Here is a 14,274-nt window from a genome sequence, read left to right on the forward strand (position 1 = left end):
AATGCAAAAATGGCAACAACAAAATGTCGAGGGTGCTGAATGGGGTCTCAAAAATTTCAATATTGACAGTTATTTTGGCGGTCATCTTGGAATTCTCAAAAAACCCAAAACACAAGAGTTGCATCAACCAGGTTCGGATTCAGCACCCTCAAAATAGGGTAAAACCACCTATTGTTTTCAATTTTACACCATTTAGAACGGATTAGGGGGCCTACATGGGAATTTCCGTTTTTGACGGCCATTTGGGCCAACAGTTTTTCAATCTCTCACCATTTAGAAGGAAATACAGGGGAATTTTCGGTTTTGGCGGCCATTTTGGCGACCATTTTGAATATCTCAGAACCCTTAACGATGCAAGAATTGCATTATCCTGATTCGGATTCACCACTGTCGAAACAGCTTCGAACTATCAATTGTTTTCAATTACTCACCATTAAGAAGGAAATACATAGGAATTTCCGGTTTGGGCGGCCATTTTGGCGGCCATCTTGAATATCTCAAAATCCTCAAGGATGCAAGAGTCGCATCAGCCAGATTCGGATTCAGCACCCTTGAAATAGCTTAGAACTACCAATTGTTTTGAACTTCTCACCATTAAGAAGGAAATACATAGGAATTTCCGGGTTTTGGCGGCCATTTTGGCGGCCATCTTGAATATCTCAATATCCTCAAGGATGCAAGAGTCGCATCAGCCAGATTCGGATTCAGCACCCTCGATATAGGGTAAAACCATCAATTGTTTTCAATTTCCTCACCATTTAGAAGAAAATACATGGGAATTTCCGGTTTGGGCGGCCATTTTGGTGGCCATCTTGAATATCTCAAAACCCTCAAGGATGCAAAAGTTGCATCATGCAGATTCGGATTCAGCGTCCCCGATATAGGGTAAAACCGTCAAAAAAGATTGGGTGGACGGTAAAACAAGGTTCAGCCTTTGGCACCCAGACTAATGTGGACTTCCGTGTAAGTGCTGTCAACCGCATGCTAGTACATGTACTTGTATATTAAAATGGAGTATCTATCCACTAATAGAACAAAAGCTTTAATGGAAACCACAGACTTTTGTGTCAGTTTTTATCTCTTTTGTTTACTTGCTTGCTTTGGTGCTTGATCAAGGAGATGAGCTGAGTGTTTTTAAGTAGATTTCATGTAAAGATAATGATTCTATCTCTCTAGCTCTCTGTCTTTAATATATTAGTGCTATGTCACGTGAATTATTGATTAACCCATTGAGGACGTGTCACGAGTATACTTGGGCAAGTGTCTATGGGAAATGCGTGTTGTAGCAAAATTAGTTCATCCTCGACGGGTTAAAGTTCTTGCTGTCTGGAAGAAGGTATCTCATAGTGTATGAGATTGGTTGCATGGGCTAGTCTTTGGTCCAGATCCCCCATTTCATTGTTTCTTTTTTTTTTTCTTCTTTTTTTTTGGCAAGACACTTAATGTGCACTGCTCAAATGTCTCCCTAACTTGACATGAAGCCAATCCATGTGATCTTTAGGAGAGTGATCTTGATATGGCTGTAAGGGTGAAATGTACAAAGTGCTTTCCCCATGCAGGGATGCCAAGTTCAAAAAATTTTTATGAGTGAGATTTTCATGACTCGGCATCGCTCGGCATCTCGGTGCGCGAATGTGCACGCAAGCGAGGGTGTAGGAGGGGTTTTTCCCCCTGTGGCCTCCCAGGGTAGGGAGCTTTTTCAATTTTTAGCTCTTAATGGTGCGATCAGGTGCATACTTAAGTGACCATTTTTTACTTATTTTGAAAGACGTAAGGGAAATATACCTTCAGTTGCAACTATCACTTTAATCTTTTGAGCTATGCTCCTTATTATAGGCCCAAGTTGCAGACTTTGCCCAATGCATGAGAAAAACGGGTGCCATGCGTGAGATTGTGAGACAGACCCTAAATGCTTGAGTCTCACGCAGAATGCGTGAGACTTGGTAGCTCTGCCCATGCTGTATTAAAAGATGGTTCTCATTAGTATTGGGCAGACTTGCGTTGTGTGTAATATCTTGGGACCAAGAGCGAGGATTTGCAGTTGAGAGTGACTTGATAGTAGACTATGAAACCAGCACCTCCACCCTGTTTTACCTACAATATTGAGGGCAAGTCCCGAGTGTACTCGGGCAGGTGTCTGTGGATAATATGTGTTGTAGCAACATCAAACCATCCTCAACGGGTTACATTTTGAAGAGGGAAGTGAACTGGACTTTTAAAAAATGTCTGATTATGTCTGGTTTTGAGGATGAACTTGTTAAACCAGTTTGGGTGGGGCATGGGATTGGGTTGGGGAGTGTGAACTGGATACGTAGCTGCTAATGACGTACATGGAATGTTCATGCTATGTCTCAAGTGGCCTAGAAGTACGCCAGACTGCCTTATCTGCATGTTTGTATGATTCGTTGGGATGTGCATCTGGAGATTAAAGGTTGAAAAGTTAATCATTACATATTTTCTTTTCAGCTTTGGGAGTTCGTCTCTGACGTTATTTTGCGTGGGGCGAAGGGGGAACGCATCCCAGTTAATTGACCCCAGCCTAGAGAAGGTTTTGATTAGGAACTGGATCACACATTATGTCGGGGCAGAAAATAATCGTTTCTGATTGCATGAATGTTTCAGGGCCATTACGTGCACTGTGATAAAAGTGAGGGACTCGTTGTTACAAGCTCTCCCAATTTCTTCGAGATTGTATGGGCAGATCTCTTTTTGTAAAAAACAAAGAAAACAAAATCACAAAAGTAAACCAAAAAAAAATATTTGCCCATAGCTGCTTCAGATAGATATATGAAAAAATTCTAAGATCTCCTCTATATTTTGAGAGCTTTTGAAAATAGTGCTTGCTACAAATTTTTATGTCTAAAAGCTTGTGCATGTATGATTGTCTCAGAGTCTCCAACTATAAGATGGCAGAGCTTCGTCAAGAAACCAGTCATGATATAGTCAGTACGAACAAATCATGCTGATGACATTGTAAGTGTATGGGGCCTTACACAGATAGAAGTACATGTATTTACAACATTTCGTTGCAGGTGCAGCAGTATATTTCATTTTTAAAAGCAAAGTAGCATTTCAGCAATGCCATGGTATTTATGTGATTCTTTGTCACAAAAGCTGTGTTGAGACCTTTTTTTTTTCCTCTTCTAAATCTCATGCCTTCTATCATGATAAAAGAACAAAGTGGAAAACTGACATTTTATTGGAGAATGCTGTCCTTTATGCAAGTGCAGTACACAGCTTGAACTTCTATCAGGTACATGTATAGTGTTGCAAACAAGCTAGAGAACTCCTGATCAAGCAGCAGGAATAGACCAGACAGCCATCTAGATCATACCCCTGACTCACTGGGTGTAGAAAGCTTCCAGCTTCCTCGTCTGTTTCCCTGGGGCACTTTTTTTTTTTTTCAAATACATTTTTTTTCTCTCCCCCAGATGTGCCTTTCTTTCAGACTTCTTTAGGATGCCATGCTGTTAGTGTTTTAAAGTCTGGGTGTGGTATATATAGAAATAACCTAACCCACTCCCCCCCCCCCCCCCCCCAAAAAAAAAAGGAAAAAAAAGAAAAGAAAAAAAAGAAATAAAGAGAGAAGATAATTGGAGATTGATTAAAATCAAAAAGTGAATGAAAAGAAATGAATGAATAAAAAAACAAAGAGAGTATCAAGTACAAAAGAATTTCAGTCTTTCTAACTAGAGTGTGCAGTGTGATTTAAGTCCATCTCACATGAAAATGTCAAAACTGAAACGAACAACTACAACGTAGTTGGTCTAGTTAGTAAACCTGAAAACTGCAGTATCCCATTTAATTTCATCTCCTAGATTCTCTGAAAGCCATTTGATATATTTATGTGCAAGTATTTGCGGATGTGGCACCTGAAACATAAGCCTGAAGAGCACTTGTACCTAGACTAAAAAAGAAAGTAAAATGAAAAAAAAAAAATGTTTCCAGTAGGCTCACATTTGACAGATAGGTAAATCAAACTGGGCTGAATGACTTTACAATATGATGTGTTAACAATGGAGAATTGAGCTTTATACGGGACATCGTCTTTGTTGATTTTTCAATGATCAAATGGCTTTGTAGTTTCTGTATCTTTACTGGAGAACAGTTGTTGTAGTATGCATAGTAATCTTTGGGACATGGCTGTTTTGTAGCGGGAAAATGGATTTGGGGCATTTCCACAGTAAAAGGGTACTTTTCAGGGATGTCCCCTTATTTTCTGTTTCCAATGTGCATTATCCCCCAGTACAATATGATCTTCTAGAACACTTTTAACAAGAGATAAATTTGACAGACCAACTTGTTGCATTTTGGTCTGTCCATGTTACATACATTCACCACTAAGTCTAGAAAATGGTATAAAACACAATGTTCAATAGAATTTTAGAGCTGTTATTATCTCTTCTAATAGATATTAGGCCATTCAATTGAAAAAACAACAAACTTTCAGTGAGCATTCATGATTTGACCTTCATATGTTAGTACACAAATTTTTGTCCAGCGTTACATATATGTTCACCAAAAATTTTCCATTTCGGCATAAATTCTAATAGATTGCTCATTTGAAGCAATTTTTGGGCAGAGTTATCTCTTATTAGATTGTTCTAGAAGATCATATTGAAATTGGGGGGGGGGGGGGGTAATGCACACTGGAAACAGAAAATAAAGCGACATCCCTGAAAAGTACCCTTTTACTGTGGAAATGCCCATTTGTACAAAGATACATGGTATGCATTCCTTGGGAGCAATCTCAACTATTTGCAGTACATCAACTTTTACTGTTGCCATGTGTCATAACTTTTGTCGCTGGTGTGTCTGTCAAACACAAGCTCTGTCATCGGCTTTTCCACATTCATGAATAGATATATGACTCTTTGTGGCCAGCCAGCTGTCCTTTTCGTCTTTTCCTCATGTTGTTTCTCAGTGAAAGGAAGCAGGATCTGTTTGGGAGACTTGGGGAAATATTAAACCTCTCAGAAATTTGCTTCCACCTCAAAACTGGAATGAGTCTGGGCCATGATGTAATCAGTGAGGCCGTTGAACCAAGAAGAGCTTTCTTGCTATTAAAGTTGCACTGGCTCCACCTCATCAATTTAGATCAATAATGTCGCTGAATCTGCCTAGTCAATAGTGGAGTTAATGACCTTCTGCTTCTGACATGAAAGAATGTGTACTGAACCTAACCTCCAACAAACTGGAGTTGTAAGTTTAGCATACCATACCTCAGACAACACCATCTACATTTTGATCGTTACTGAATACTTCCATTCTCGTATAAGCACACATGGAACACATAAAGCATGACATAATCTATTACACTGTTAGACTCTGGTTCCTTTGGAATGTAATAGGCTGCAACTGATTAACAAATCAATATCGTATGGAATTCAGGACTGCATTTCATTTTCTTCCTTCATGATTATGATAATAGTTCCCAAGCCTTATTTTTTAATTAATTAATCAATTCTTTTAATGAGGTTGTGTGTCTGATAGGGGTAAATGCCCTGTGAAAATATGTTTCATTAAGTTTAGCTCAGTCTATAGTGCATAAGTCTTGAAATCAGACTAGATGAAAGGGTTCTCTCCCCCCCCCCCCCTCTTTATTTTACACTCATGATCAATGTCTGTTGCTTCTTCTTTGATACAGGTATGCTGGAGATGATGAATACTGGACTCCAGGAGAGTTTTTGGAATTCATGCACCAAGAACAGAAGGTATTGTAGACATCTAAAACATTGGAATGTACTGTAAAAGTGGAAGTTTTCATGATGTGCAAATTTTTGTGCATTTCATGCGACCAGACACTAGCTGCTGCACAAAAATAAAAGCAAACAAAATCATTGCTTGTTACATTTGTATGTTCCACTTTAATAGATGTTTTGTGGTCTTAAAGATTAATAAATTCATCTTCCCGTTATGACCGCCAAAAAAATAAAAAATGAATAAATAAATAATTACTGGCGTGAAATATATCCACTTTTGCAGTTACTGAAAAAAAAAGAAACAATAATATGGTGTAAGAGAGCAAAATATATCAAACAGTGTGACCTTGGAAGCTATTCTCTTGTCTCAAGTCGTGGCTGACAGGTATGATAAAAATTAAAGAATATGTTTGTAAGCTTGCTGTCAATTAAAGTGTGTAGTTGTAAGGCAACTCTCTATTAGAATGAGAATGCTATCATTAGAATGAAAAGAGCTCTACCATGACTTCCGGAAATTTGTTTGTATGGTTTCAAATGACCGAATGCTAATGCAATGGACGATATCAGCTCAACCTGACCTTACCATCATGATGATTGAAACTCAAATTATTGTTTGATTATTCCCCCCCCCCCCCAATCAATTAAAGATGAAGAGCATGAAATTTAGACGTGCTTCCAATTTCTCTCAAGTGATGCTCGATTTGCGGTCATGACAGGCATAAAAGTCGTGGAAGGAAGCTTGCTGGCAATTAAGACTCTCTTAAAGGGGTCATTCAGACTCCTGAAAATACTAACTTTGTGTCATGGTTTAAATATGATACTGGTCCACATACTGCTGTCATGTGACAATGGTGTACCAATTGTTGGTAGTAATAAAATCTTGGACACAATGACCATAACGATAATGGTGATAGTAATTAGATGGATGTGAAATGATTGAGGAGGAAGTGTTTAGTATATTGGTGGTATTGATGATTTAGTTATTTCAGTTTCAGCTTGATTTCATCAGAGCTCTCCTTTATATGATCGTTCAAGAGCTATCGTGTGAGCAGTTTTGGAAGGCTGGCCTGGCTCAGATATATTTGAGATTCCTCTTAACCCGTTCCTTACGGGAACCTGGTTTACCAGGTTCCCGTGGGAGCAACTGATATACGGGAACCTGGTTTACCAGGTTCCCAAAATGAAGACAAGGGTGCCTGCTTCAGTGGCCTAAATTCATGTTTCGATGTGTTAAAATGCTTAGAAAAGTGGGTTTGATAAAAAGATCAGAGTTTATTCTATCAGGATTTGTTCTTCTGCTGTTAAAAAAAGGAGTTTTACAGTACTATATAATGTACCTTTTCTGATTTAGTTTTTTGCTTGTTCTGCTGTAAACTCGTACGAACAGGTACATAATGATCAAGGCTGAGATCAGTTAGAAATGCGGGTTCGCTGACCCCAGTCACCTCATTCAGGCACCTGGTTTTGTGTAGAAGAAAAGAGTCTGAGAGCTCATCAGCGCACGCTCTATTCATACCTCGCACCCGATCAATATTTCCATTGTTCACGGGCACATGTACAAATGTAGTTGACCATAGAAAGGGGGACACAATGAACCGCTTGACTGCCTTCACACAGCTGGATTACCAACCTGTGTGCCTCTCTGTCGACGGGCGAAAAGAATCTCGTTTGGGGGCATTAAAGCTACTCAGAGAATTGCGGAAGGAACGGGTTAAGAATTGCTTACAGCTTTATCACTGATCTACTGATCTTTTAGGGTAGATCTCTGAAAAAAAAGCAACAACAACAACTCTCATCAAAGTACCAGCATGAAATATTTCAAGGGAATAGATGGAGATTCTTTATGCTCGGTTGGCTTTAACCCGTTCCTTATGGGAACCTCGTGCCCTGCGTATCAAGTCTGTGGACATTTCAGAATTCAGTATTGAACGGGTAAATCAAAGGTTGTTGGTTTGAAGCCCAAAGTGTAAGATTGTATAGTACAGTGTATTCAATGTTTGTTTCACAATTGTAATTATGTCAAATACTCCCTCATATTAAAAAAAAAAAAAAAATAATAAGTAGATCAAGGGAAAAAAAAAACAGACTGTAACAAACCACTCACAAACACACACACACACAGACATGCACACACACATACACACGCACAAAACCACCTGCTATTTGATTGCCCGCATAGACTATTTTGTTTTTAATTGGAATTTTATTATGTGAAACAATGAATGCGTATTAAGCCAAGCTGTATCCTCTCATAATAAACTGTTATATGATAAATCATATTGAGTTAATATAAGTCAATCAGTGACTGTATTATAAGTGCACTAAGTACACTCTGATGTCACATCTTGTTCTACAGGTTTATATACTGTATTTCCTGTGCATTTACACATTGGCCGTCATTGAGTGAATTCACACCAATATGATAATGGCCTCAACTCCATTCCAATGAGTCCTTGAACCAAGTCTGTACTTGAGGCCTTATTATGGGCACTGCCTCCTAATATAGTCTACTGGTATCAGAAGATTACACTGTAATTCACTTGCTGTACAGAAAGTTATAGCCTAGAATGACATTATGGCCTGCTTATTGGTTTTAATCTTTTTTTGGCTTGACTAAAAACAAAACAACAAAATGAAACAAAAAACATAAGCAAAAGCCAATTGTGCTTTCCTTGATTATTCTAAAGTAGTTAGGTGTCTTTGTAGATATTTGAGACTCTGAGATATGTATTAAAATGATAAAAGATATACAGTACATGTATGTCTCTTTATCTCTATACAATGTAAGTACCACAGGTAGCTAGCTAGCTAGCTAGCTAGCTAGATAGATAGATAGATAGATAGATAGATAGATAGATAGTAGGTAGATAGATGAATAGTTAGAGAGAGACAGAAAGAGATGTATAGATGTGTGTACTTATACAATTATTCCTCTTTCAAAATGTTGGTGTATTTCTTCATTTTATACTGACTATGACCAATTTCTAAACCATATGAGGGAATTTTACACAATGAGTTCTACCCATTGATTACTGTGTGTCAGTTAATAAGATATCGGTCCAGGAATACTCATGACTCAGCACAGCTCATAATCATATACTTTCATTCTGGACACTTGTCACCCAGTACTGGGGGTTTGAAGATAAATCAAGATTTAAAAAAAAAAAAAAAGATCTTGTGAGATCGCTCTTGCCATGGTTGCCTAGCAACTGCACATTGATTGCCCCATAAAAAGAGTATGACGAGCGCCAGTGTGCTTGTAGTCACTGTCATACCCCGTGGGACAGGTATTGGGAGGTTTGGCAGGTTGCTCTGTGCTGTAACTTTCTGATCAGGAAATGTGTTTAATCGACTCTTTTCTTTCTTTCTTTGTTATCCTCTTATGCATTGGCTGTGTGTACTGAACGTGCAATTAATAGGAGGTATATGTGATGTAGATTAGATGCTAAGATCATTTCTTGAGGTCCAAGACCTTACAGTGCGCTTGGAATGCAATACTTCAAAAGATCTGGACACACACCAAATATAATGAACAATTTTTGTCCAAACATATTTAGACCAGTTTCAGATCAAAACTGCATTTCAAAAGTCTTGTGGGAGATGTGTATGTGAATGTTTCTGAATCGTAAAATTTAGGTTCAGTACAGAATACTCATTCTGCAAAATGGGTCTATCAATGTGTGAGATAAGGTTTGTCTAGAATTATAAAGATTTGATATTTTTCTACAGACTTAAAAAGAACTAGAGATTGTAATTTGTCATCACTGACAAATTAAGGTGATCCGATTTTTTTTATCAATGATTCGAGTCCTGATCGCAATAGGCATGACCATACAAGTTTCATCTCTGTTTAGAGACATTGGCCGTGTGATGTTTGCATTCTCATTTAGAAAAGGGAGTCATATCTGCCATCTTTGGTACCAAATTCTGTATACACTGAATAACGAAGATACAGCAATGAATACATATGACCTTTGACCCACCTTTGCACTCCCAAGATTGCATCTGATGAAATAGTGGTTATTTTGTGAAATGATTCTCGCGACATCGTCTATACGTGTGAAAAATATGGGAAAGATAGGACAGGTATTCACTAAGATACAAGATGAAACATTTATGACCTTTGACCCTAATTTACATACCCAAGATGTTGTCCGATCTAGTAGTTGTTATTTTATGAAATAATGTACGAGACATGAACTAAACATGTGCAAAATATGGGGGTGATAGGGCGTGTTTTTCTTGAGTTATTGCAAAGAAAGTTGCAGAAAGAAAGAAATATCTCAATACATAGAAGATAAGCTTTAATTTCAACCAATTTTTTATCGTCATCCCGATATTGTATGAAAAAACAAAGGAAACTAAACGATAGCGCAAAGTCTCAGCTACAACATATTAAAATCTGGGAGAAATTCACCGAAGGGTAAGTGAGCTAGTGCTCGATAAAGACAATCATGTCAATTTTCACATTAAAGAAAATTCCCTCCCATAGAGATAACACGTCATAACGAAGATACAAAAAGAAGTACATATGACCTTTGACCTCAATTTGTACAGACAAGATGGCATCTGAGTAAAAAGTGGTTATTTTGTGAAATGATCCTTGTAACATGGTCTTTGCGTATGCAAAATATGGGAAAGATAGGACATGTATTCACTAAGATACAGGGTGAAACACTTATGACCTTTGACCCTAATTTACATACCCAAGATGGTGTCCGATCAAGTAGTTGTTATTTTATGAAATAATTCACGTGACATGAACTAAACATGTGCAAAATATAGAAGTGATAGAGGCCGTTTTTCTTGAGTTATTGCAAAGAAAGTTGCAGAAAGAAAGAAATATCTCAATACATCGAAGATAAGCCTGAATTTCAACCCAATTTTTTGACGTGATTCTGACATCGTATGAAAAAACAAAGGGCACACTTACGGTAGCGTAAAGTCTCAGCTACAACATATTAAAATCTGGGAGAAATTTACCGAAGCTTAAGTGAGCTAGTGCTTGATAAAGATAGTCATGTCAATTTTCATTTCCAGAAAAACTGCACTCCCATAGAGATAACACGTAAACTGGTCAAATCTGACAAGATTACTTTTAATCCATTTTTACGAGGTGATACCGTTATCCAATCAAAATATTGTAATTTTATGTTTGAAAGAACATTAAATAAGCTACATCATACTGAAATCTGGGTGAAAATTGACAAAGGACTAGTGAGATATGCTCGAATGAACTTGAAATTTGATGACGTCATTTTGAAAATTTACTTTTTTTACTTTATTAAGAAATTTGATATCTTTTAATCATTTTGTCAGCATTGCCACCCCATGAAATGACATGTACAACTCATCAGCTTTCAAAATATGTACAGAAAATGGGGGGTCACCGTCCATCCTGACGAGTAAAATCGGATTTAAAATTGGCAGTTTTTTGGCATAGTTGCACTGTATATCGCCATTGACGCGCGCGCGGAATTTCAACTTTGACGGGCCCGTATGACGTCATATTGAGTCGGATTGATTTGAAACTTGGTATAAATATTCCTTAACATTTCAGACATCCGATCAAAGTGAAAAAACTGGAAATTTCAATTGCACATGAGCTGTGCGTGCGTATATGCGCGCGCGTGTACGCATCCGTCCGATTTTTTCAATTTTTCAAAAAATGCTCCAAATGGTCTGAAACGTGTGCAAAAAAATTTTGAGCTCGATTGGAGCATACAAATATTTCAACGCGCGCGTACGCGCACGTTTTAAGAGAAAATATGAATTTTGAGAACATGAGTAGAATGCGCATAATTTGAAATATATGTGACGTAAATTTCATTGAAAAATTTCATTCCATTAATGAGATATGATTGAGAACGTGTTTTCATATAATGACGTCATAGTGACGTCACGGTCCACTGATCACAATGATACGTTAGATTTGTCGTCTTTGGGACATGATGCATACATGGTATAATTTTGAAATTGATAGGCAGCGGACTTTCTGAGCTAACCTCTGCACAACTTTTGCGGAGAAATAAAGAAACAAAGAAGAAGAAAGAATCCGTACAGATACAGAAGGTGATCCGAAGGATACTCGGATCACCTAATAAAGACTAAGAAACATGAATTTACTGCTGTTGTAGATACGATGTTAAGTCTACTTTAACTGTCTGCACCATTCTGCACCATCTGTTCATCTGTAAATGGAGTCAGGGGAAGAACCGTTTCTAAGAATGCAACAGTATCTTAAAAAGCTGCTTTGCATTTATGGGACTCTACCATTTCTCTTTACCCATCTGTTTGTCTGTGTGTTTTGTTTGTTTGTCTGTCTGTAGAGGATGGAAGTGACCACTGAGTGGTGTGCGTCGGCCATCGAAAAGTACGAACCAAACCAGGAGTTCCGAGATAAGAAGATCATGACCATGGATGGTAGGTGATCTGTTGTGGATTAACTGATTGTGCCCTGACGCATATTTTCTGTAGACACTTGCACTGAGTCTTCATTGGACTACTGTAAACATACATTTTCTCGGTACCATATTAATTTTCATGTACTTGGCAACACTTTTGGTGAGTGCAAATCTTAAAACACATGTTATCTTTTTCATCACATTTTGAACAAGTTGACAATTGCACAGTGCAGATTGAAGAACATGAGAATATGTTTTTGAAACCCTAAGGGTGAAAAATTAATCCCGCAAAAAATATTTATGCTTACGGCCATCTTTAACTGGGTCACATTGATGTAACCTTCCCTCAATATCTCTTGCCTGAAAATTAGATATCAATGAGGTGTGAGACCCTTTCTTGAAAATGAAAATAAACCTACAAACCTACCTCTTATGCTTTTGCAAATTAGATATCATTACATTTGCGTGAAAATGAAACCAAACCTACAACCCTTATCCTTTTCAAACAGTATTCATGATTATTTTTAATAATAGGGAGCTTTAGATTTTTGCAACGGGATGTTCAGAGGAAAAAGGCATGTTCTGAGCATGTGCAAAAACGCACGTCAAGTCAATCTATTTATAGCTTGCATTGTCTGAGTTTTTCACTACGTGTTCTGGGCTATTTTTACGTCCGCTCAATTTACGACGTAGAGAGCTACCTCATGCACCGATCATATGGGGGCGCCCCTTTTTTTTTTTAATACGTTGCGTCCCAGCGTAATCTAAAACTATGTTTCAGCACGACGCAGGGAGAGGAGAATGTCTGATGCACTTGTCGTCTCAAACGTCCGCGCAGCAAATCTAAAGCTCCCTAATATAGATTCAGAGCAGCAGTTACAGAATTGAGCATGAAGCCTCTCGCACACGTACATCACTTCTGATTATAAAATCTTTAATCAGTTGAGTACAAAATTTTATAATTATTGTAATGCAAATGCTCCCCAATTTATTTTTCTTACTTCCCCTTGACATATCACCTTCTTAACCTCTGACTACAAGATAGTGTACATTGTAATTTCTCATGGGGTAACACATGGTATACACAGTTTGCATGTGCCGTGAGCAATGTGCAAAGTTGCTGTAAAAGATTTTACTTTGAATTTAATCTACAATGTGGTTGTTTAGACATCCAATAGTTACAATTTCATGTGGAATCTGGGAGGGTAACTATACATTTTCGAGGCTTTGCTTAATTTGTCTGCCAATGAAAAAGCAGAGCCAAAACAGATATTGTTTTCGGAGCTAATGATACATAGTTTCTAAGGAGCATTTTGATGTGGACAGTTTGACTATCTCCATGTGAAATGTCAAACTGGATGCCAGGAGCACTAAAAGTGTAGCACAAAAGAAAATTAGATTAAAAACAAAAAAACTTTTATATATAATTTTAAAGGCAATAATTTTCAAGCCTCTCATCAGAAGCCAGCAAGAGCATATCTTTCCCTTGATGTTAGTGTGGAGTAATTTGCCATGGCTCGTTAGTTAGGGAACAGGCCGCACTGCTGTTAATTGACCTAGTGTACTTTGCAAACTAATGATGTTCACCAAATGACTGAACCTTTCATACCCACCATCCTCTGTACTTTAATGGAGCAAGCGGTAGTGGTATGTTAACGACAGCCTAATATGTTTTTCCTTAATTGGTAGTGGAGATTCCAAATACGCCACTCATACACACATACACACACAGGCATTAATGAAGAGTTTTATCGCAAAATGATCTGACTTCTTGTTAAGTTGAGATATTTGCAATTAAAGCTGCCAGAAAACAAAGAAAATTGTAAGAAAATTCAGGATATTTTTATTCATAACATCAAGAATATTCCTTGTTATGTTACAAGAGGTTTCACTGGAAAGGCTTGATTTTGCACTGTCTGATGATGGGGACTTCAAAATGTTTAATATTGGTGCTTAGGCCATTATGCGATTAAACTCTTCAAATATTTGATGATATATGCACTCCCCCACATGCATGCACACCCCCACACACATGCAAACACGTCAGAGGAGAGTTAATCTTTAAAGAAACATTGAAAATGAGAAGGGATGTTGTTTTGGTAACAATCTGTTCCGCACTGGATAGCACAATAATGGAAACCGGCGGTAATGAGTGTTTTGTTGTTGTT

General features: G+C 37.8%; 1 protein-coding gene across 1 annotated transcript in view; it reads left to right on the forward strand.

The window, feature by feature from the left end:
* The window catches only part of LOC139745501 (1-phosphatidylinositol 4,5-bisphosphate phosphodiesterase delta-4-like), a 79,944-nt gene that overhangs the window by 32,889 nt on the left and 32,781 nt on the right, over positions 1–14,274 (forward strand). The window contains exons 6-7 of the mRNA XM_071655889.1: positions 5,648–5,714; positions 12,032–12,125. Of these exons, the coding sequence (XP_071511990.1) occupies positions 5,648–5,714; positions 12,032–12,125 (161 nt within the window). The remainder of the gene's footprint in view (positions 1–5,647; positions 5,715–12,031; positions 12,126–14,274) is intronic.

The sequence above is a fragment of the Diadema antillarum genome, unplaced genomic scaffold (genome assembly GCF_040938485.1).
Source record: "Diadema antillarum isolate AM-2024a unplaced genomic scaffold, OU_Dant_1.0 seq00001271_RagTag, whole genome shotgun sequence".
NCBI lineage: Eukaryota > Metazoa > Echinodermata > Echinoidea > Diadematoida > Diadematidae > Diadema > Diadema antillarum.